This window comes from Macrobrachium rosenbergii, chromosome 43 (assembly GCF_040412425.1).
Source record: "Macrobrachium rosenbergii isolate ZJJX-2024 chromosome 43, ASM4041242v1, whole genome shotgun sequence".
In the NCBI taxonomy this organism is placed as follows: Eukaryota; Metazoa; Arthropoda; class Malacostraca; order Decapoda; family Palaemonidae; genus Macrobrachium; species Macrobrachium rosenbergii.
Genome location: NC_089783.1, coordinates 38,231,412 through 38,239,124, shown reverse-complemented (window position 1 = coordinate 38,239,124; position 7,713 = coordinate 38,231,412). Strand labels below are relative to the sequence as shown.

General features: G+C 33.2%; 1 protein-coding gene across 1 annotated transcript in view; it reads right to left on the bottom strand.

The window, feature by feature from the left end:
* Positions 1-6,719, bottom strand: part of LOC136829052 (uncharacterized) — a 75,765-nt gene extending 69,046 nt beyond the window's left edge. The window contains exon 1 of the mRNA XM_067087437.1: positions 6,609-6,719. Within this exon, the coding sequence (XP_066943538.1) occupies positions 6,609-6,719 (111 nt within the window). The remainder of the gene's footprint in view (positions 1-6,608) is intronic.
* Positions 6,720-7,713: the final 994 nt, after the last annotated feature.

Below are 7,713 nucleotides of genomic sequence, written 5' to 3'. Positions count from 1 at the left end.
TATTATTATTATTATTATTATTATTATTATTATTATTATTATTATTATTATTATTATTATTATTATTATTATTCAGAAGATGAACCCTATTCATATGGAAGAAGATTAACTATATCGGCATTTTTGTGATAAAATTTCATCCCTGGACTATTGAATTGTACCCTATAAACACTATTAAATAGATTAGATACAAACAAAAAAGAATAATTAACTGTAAGCTAAATATTGCACTTAGGCAAAATACGATCAATTTCTTTGTACTGTGATAACGTTGACATTTTACATTAAGCTAAACCGCGTTCGTGACAATACATTAAAAATAACATTTATTTTTATCCTTCATTTCTGACAGTTGCATAATATCATGATGGTAGTAAAACTTTAAATTCAGAAATCTGTATTTTTTTTTTTTTTGCCGTCAAATGAAGACAAAAGTTAAATTTACTGGTTTCTGGAGAGAGTACTTATAACTTGAGACAGTTTTATATGGAAATGAGCAAGAATTATTCTTTTATTTTTCCACGATTATTAAACACAATCGAAGCAGAGCGCCATAAAGCTCCTTTTGTTTGTTGTTTATGGAACAAGTAAAAAATAATAGAACTTAAAAAAGACAAATAAAAATACAACAGACATTAAATGTAGAAAAAATTAGTCGGTTTGCTTATATTTTAAAAACTGGTATCGTAATAGATGGTTTAATAACTAGCGCAAAACTTGGATTAAATTTTTTTGGAGAAAAACCAAAACGGAGCTTGAAAAATTTTAAAAGTTTATTTCAGCAAAACTTCAAAACGGTTTATTACCACAGAGCCAAAACCAAACGTAAAAACTTCAAAACGGTTTATGAAAACAAAACCAAAACGGAGCTTAAAAGGTTCAAAACGCTTTTATTATCACAAAGCCAAAACGGTTTATTACCACAAACCCAAAACAGAACTTAAAAATTTAAAAACGGTTTATTACCAGAAAACCGAAACGGAACTTCAAAACTACAAAATAGTTTGTTACTTCAAAACCAAAACGGAACTTCAAAATTTCGAAACGGTTTATTACTACAATACCAAAATGGGACTTAAAAAATGTAAAAACAGTTTATTAAAGCTTAAAACAAAATCAAAACGGAACTTCAGAGCTACAAAACAGTTTATTACTTCTAAACCAAAAACGGAACTTGAAAATTTCGAAGCGGTTTATTACTACAGTACCAAAATGGGACTTAAAAAATGTAAATACAGTTTATTAAAACAAAATCAAAACGGGACTTAAAAACTTCAAAACGGTTTTATTACCACAAAACCGAAACGGAACTTAAGAATTTCAAACCGGTTTATTACCACCAAACCAAAACGGACGTTAAAAGCTTCAAAACGTTTTATTAAAACCAAACCAAAACGCAACTTAAAAATTTAAAAACTTCATTAAAACAAAACCAAAACGGAACTTAAAAACTTCAAAACGGCTTTATTACCACGAAGGCAGAACGGTTTATTGCCACAAAGCAAAAAAGGAACTTAAAGATTTCGAAACTGTTTATTAAAACAAAGTCAAAACGGAACTTAAAAATTTCAACACGGTTATTACCACAAAACCAAAAGAACTTATAAAAGTGTTCATTACGAGAGAACCATTAACGCTTGCCCTACAGAAGACGCAATAAAAATATGTATAAAATACAGTCGAAGTAAAAATTAGATACATTACGTTAGTGGTTGTAACGTTAACATAAATAGCAATATACTTTTAAATCCGAAAATCAAACGTTTCAGAAACAACAACAAAATTCGGTACCGTGCCCAGTTAGGTGTTTGCGTATGAGACACAAACAAACAAATATATTCACAAACCGCAGAAAATCTTCCCAGAGACATTGGTGATCGCAAAAAAATGTTCCGAAAGACGGTAAAAACCCACTGTTTCTTCAACCGTTTGCCGGTAAGGAGAAAAATGTAGAAAAGTTTTTGTGAGGGAACGTTTTCTTCACAACGAAAAGTAAAAACAAAAATACTTTGCGTTAGTGGCTGAAATCTTAACGTAGATTGCAGTATACTTTAAATTCGAGAATCAGTCGTTTCAGCAAATCTGTAAGACTGACATTGAAACCGTAGACTTTGAAATTATCGGCCAAAATTGCAATGCAAATGAATGATTAATGTTGTAAACATTGATGATAAAACAACATGGACCTCAACAAAATGCAATACCGTGCATAGTTATGTGTTTTCGTATGAGATACAAACAAATATATTCACAAGCAGCAGAAAATGCTCCGAAAGACTTTGGTAAAACCCCGCTGCTTGTTAAACCGTTCGCCGGTAAGGAGAAAAATGTAGAAAACGTGTTGTGAGGAAACGTTTTCCTCACAACGATTAGTGAAACATATATGAAGTAAAAATAAAAATGCATTACGTTAGTGGCTGAAATCTTAACGTAAATAGCAATATACTTTAAGTTCGAGAATCAGTCGTTTGAGCAAAAAAGGGAAAAAAAATTCGATACCGTGCACTGTTATGTTCTCGTATGAGACAAACAAAAATATTCACAAACCGCAGAAAATGTTCCGAGAGACGTTGGTAAAATCGCACTGTTTCTTAAATCGTTCGCCGGCAAGTTGAAAAATGTAGAAAATGTGTTGTGAGGAAACGTTTTCCTCACAACAATTAGTAAAACATATGAAGTAAAAATAAAAATACCTTACGTTAGTGGCTGAAATCTTAACGTAAACAGCAATATACTTTAATTTCGAGAATCAGTCGTTTCAGCAAAAAAGAAAGAAAAAAATTCGATACCGTGCAGTTATGTGTTTGCGTATGAGACACAAACAAATATATTCAGAAACAGCAGAAAATGTTCCGAAAGACGTTGGTAAAACCCGGCTGTTTGTTAAATCGTTCGCAAGTTGAAAAATGTAGAAAATGTATTGTGAAGAAACGTTTTTCTCACCACGATTAGTAAAACATATACGAAGTGAAAATAAAGATACACTGCGTTAGTGGCTGAAATCTTAACGTAAATAGCAACATACTTTAAATTCGAGAATCAATCGTTTCAGCAAAAAGGAAAGAAAAAATTCGACACCGTGCCTACTTATGTGTTTGCGTATGAGACAAACAAAAATATTAAAAAACCGTATTAAATGTTCCGAAAGACGTTGGTAAAACCCAGCTGTTTCTTAAATCGTTCTCCGGCAAGTTGAAAAACGTAGAAAATGTATTGTGAGGAAACGTTTTCCTCACAACGATTAGTAAAACATATACGAAGTGAAAATAAAGATACACTGCGTTAGTGGCTGAAATCTTAACGTAAATAGCAACATACTTTAAATTCGAGAATCAGTCGTTTGAGCAAAAGAGAGAGCAAAAATTCGATACCGTCCACTGTTATGTTCTCGTATGAGACAAACAAAAATATTAAAAAGCCGCAGAAAATGTTCCGAAAGACGTTGGTAGAACCCCGCTGTTTCTTAAATCGTTCTCCGGCAAGTTGAAGAACGTAGAAAATGTATTGTGAGGAAACGTTTTCCTCACAACGATTAGTAAAACATATACGAAGTGAAAATAAAGATACACTGCGTTAGTGGCTGAAATCTTAACGTAAATAGCAACATACTTTAAATTCGAGAATCAGTCGTTTGAGCAAAAGAGAAAGAAAAAAATTCGATACCGTGCAGTTATGTGTTTGCGTATGAGACACAAACAAATATATTCAGAAACAGCAGAAAATGTTCCGAAAGACGTTGGTAAAACCCGACTGTTTGTTAAATCGTTCGCAAGTTGAAAAATGTAGAAAATGCATTGTGAAGAAACGTTTTTCTCACCACGATTAGTAAAACATATACGAAGTGAAAATAAAGATACACTGCGTTAGTGGCTGAAATCTTAACGTAAATAGCAATATACTTTAAATTCGATAATCAATCTTTTCAGCAAAAAGGAAAGAAAAAATTCGACACCGTGCCTACTTATGTGTTTGCGTATGAGACAAACAAAAATATTAAAAAACCGTATTAAATGTTCCGAAAGACGTTGGTAAAACCCAGCTGTTTCTTAAATCGTTCTCCGGCAAGTTGAAAAACGTAGAAAATGTATTGTGAGGAAACGTTTTCCTCACAACGATTAGTAAAACATATACGAAGTGAAAATAAAGATACACTGCGTTAGTGGCTGAAATCTTAACGTAAATAGCAACATACTTTAAACTCGAGAATCAATCGTTTCAGCAAAATGGAAAGAAAAAATTCGACACCGTGCCTACTTATGTGTTTGCGTATGAGACAAACAAAAATATTAAAAAACCGCATTAAATGTTGCGAAAGACGTTGGTAAAACCCGCTGCTTCTTAAATCGTTCTCCGGCAAGTTGAAAAACGTAGAAAATGTATTGTGAAACGACAACGATTAGTAAAAAACAAAAATAAAGATACACTACGTTAGTGGCTGAAATCTTAACGTAAACAGCAATAAAATGTTTCAGCAAAAAGAAAGAAAAAATTCGATACCGTGCAGTTATGTGGTTGCGTATGAGACACAAACAAATATATTCAGAAACAGCAGAAAATGTTCCGAAAGACGTTGGTAAAACCCGGCTGTTTGTTAAATCGTTCGCAAGTTGAAAAATGTAGAAAATGTATTGTGAAGAAACGTTTTCACCACGATTAGTAAAACATATACGAAGTGAAAATAAAGATACACTGCGTTAGTGGCTGAAATCTTAACGTAAATAGCAACATACTTTAAATTCGAGAATCAGTCGTTTGAGCAAAAGAGAGAGCAAAAATTCGATACCGTCCACTGTTATGTTCTCGTATGAGACAAACAAAAATATTCACAAACCGCAGAAAATGTTCCGAGAGACGTTGGTAAAATCGCAGTTTCTTAAATCGTTCGCCGGCAAGTTGAAAAATGTAGAAAACGTGTTGTGAGGAAACGTTTTCCTCACAACAATTAGTAAAACATATGAAGTAAAAATAAAAATACCTCACGTTAGTGGCGAAATCTTAACGTAAACAGCAATATACTTTAAAGAAAGTCGTTTCAGCAAAAAAAAAAAAAAATTCGATACCGTGCAGTTATGTGTTTGCGTATGAGACACAAACAAATATATTCAGAAACAGCAGAAAATGTTCCGAAAGACGTTGGTAAAACCCGGCTGTTTGTTAAATCGTTCGCAAGTTGAAAAATTTAGAAATTGTGACGAAACGAAAGCAGCTGTTTCTTAATGTATTGTGAAGAAACGTTTTCTCACAAACAAAAATATTAAAAACGATTAGTAAAACATATACGAAGTGAAAATAAAGATACACTGCGTTAGTGGCTGAAATCTTAACGTAAATAGCAATATACTTTAAATTCGAGAATCAATCGTTTCAGCAAAAGGAAACAAAAAATTTCGACACCGTGTTTCTTAAATCGTTCTACTTATGTGTTTGCGTATGAGACAAAAAAAATATTGAAAAAAAACCAATATACTTTAATTAAATGTTCCGAAAGACGTTGGTAAAACCAAATATATTCAGAAACTGTTTCTTAAATCGTTCTCCGGCAAGTTGAAAAACGTAGAAAATGTATTGTGAGGAAACGTTTTCTCACAACGATTAGTAAAACATATACGAAGTGAAAATAAAGATACACTGCGTTAGTGGCTGAAATCTTAACGTAAATAGCAACATACTTTAAATTCGAGAATCAGTCGTTTGAGAAAAAATTCGACAAAAGAGACAAGCAAAAATTAAAAAACCGATAAATGTTCCGAAAGACGTAAAACCCAGCTGTTATGTTCTCGTAGAAAATGTATTGTGAGACAAACAAAAATATTGAGCAAAAGAGGCAAAAATTCAAGTGATAAAACATATGCTGAAACAAACCGTAAATAGCAACATACAGAAAATGTTCCGAGCAAAAATTGAGACGACGTTGGTAAAATCGCAGAAAACTGTTTCTTAAATCGTTCGCCGGCAAGTTGAAAAATGTAGAAAATGTGTTGTGAGGAAACGTTTTCCTCACAACAATTAGTAAAACATATGAAGTAAAAATAAAAATACCTTACGTTAGTGGCTGAAATCTTAACGTAAACAGCAATATACTTTAATTTCGAGAATCAGTCGTTTCAGCAAAAAGAAAAAAAAAAATTCGATACCGTGCAGTTATGTGTTTGCGTATGAGACACAAACAAATATATTCAGAAACAGCAGAAAATGTTCCGAAAGACGTTGGTAAAACCCGGCTGTTTGTTAAATCGTTCGCAAGTTGAAAAATGTAGAAAATGTATTGTGAAGAAACGTTTTTCTCACCACGATTAGTAAAACATATACGAAGTGAAAATAAAGATACACTGCGTTAGTGGCTGAAATCTTAACGTAAATAGCAATATACTTTAAATTCGAGAATCAATCGTTTCAGCAAAAAGGAAAGAAAAAATTCGACACCGTGCCTACTTATGTGTTTGCGTATGAGACAAACAAAAATATTAAAAAACCGCAGAAAACGTTCCGAAAGACGTTGGTAAAACCCCGCTGTTTCTTAAATCGTTCTCCGGCAAGTTGAAAAACGTAGAAAATGTATTGTGAGGAAACGTTTTCCTCACAACGATTAATCGTTGTGGGATACTCGCCTGCGGGGGAGCCGTTTGCCGTTCCCTGGATCTTTTGCCGCCACGGACGTCTTTAATCCAAGGCCTGGCTTCTTGCATGGCAGCAGACGTAGAGGCTGAAGTACCTTCCATAGTGAGTAAATACACTACGAATGTGAAGAATCATCTATAGGACCCCTCTTATAGCCTTGCCGGCAGGCGGTGCTTGCTCCTGATTGGTTCGTAGAAAAAACGACGAGTTTCACCGGCCCCTTGAGCCATGATTGGTCGGCGTGTCTTTGCTTGGCTCTCATTGGCTCTTCTTGACTTATATAGGAGGGACAATAGGACATTGTGGGCATGTACCAAGACAGAAGGTGATTTTTTTCTTTATGAAAGCATTATGTAGGTTTTTTCTACGGCCGACAAGCGGCCGGGAGATATATACTTTGTTGATGACAATAGAAAGAAACTTGTAGTGTAAGGTAAAATAATATATCGAGAAAATGCGTGTAACCTTATTTTTATACGAAAAATATTAATTTTTAAAAACAAACAAGGAAAATTAATTTTATTTGGAATTTTGCCCCTCAGGACACGCATTGTGTAATATTTACCAATAATTGTTTGTTATATTAAATTTTCGGTAAGAGGAAGCTCTAAAGTAATATTTTAAAAACCCAGTTTTTTATTTATTTATTTATTTATTTATTTATTTATTTGTCTTCGTATGTTTAAATGTTTAACACAACCAATTTATTAACCCTTTCGCTTACCGATGACGTATTTGAATGTCATCCAAATTTAAGTCTTTCCCTTACCGATGACGTATATGAAAGTTATCCAAATTTAAGTCCTTCGCTTACTAATGACATATCCAAACGTCAAAAAAAGGTTACATATAGGAAATGTAATCGGCTGCAAAATGAAACAAAACCGAGCGGTCTACCTTGAAAACTGTCGGAGATATACGTTACTGCTACTGCCCACAGACGTAATTGTCATAAGAGTCATAAGCGAAAGGGTTAAGAATAATGCAGCCAATATATCTGTTACTTTGTTAATTTTCTCTAGAAATGGAACATTTAACATTCACTATTAGCTAAGAGCGACGAAAGGTAAACGAAATTGTTTAATACCTTGCATT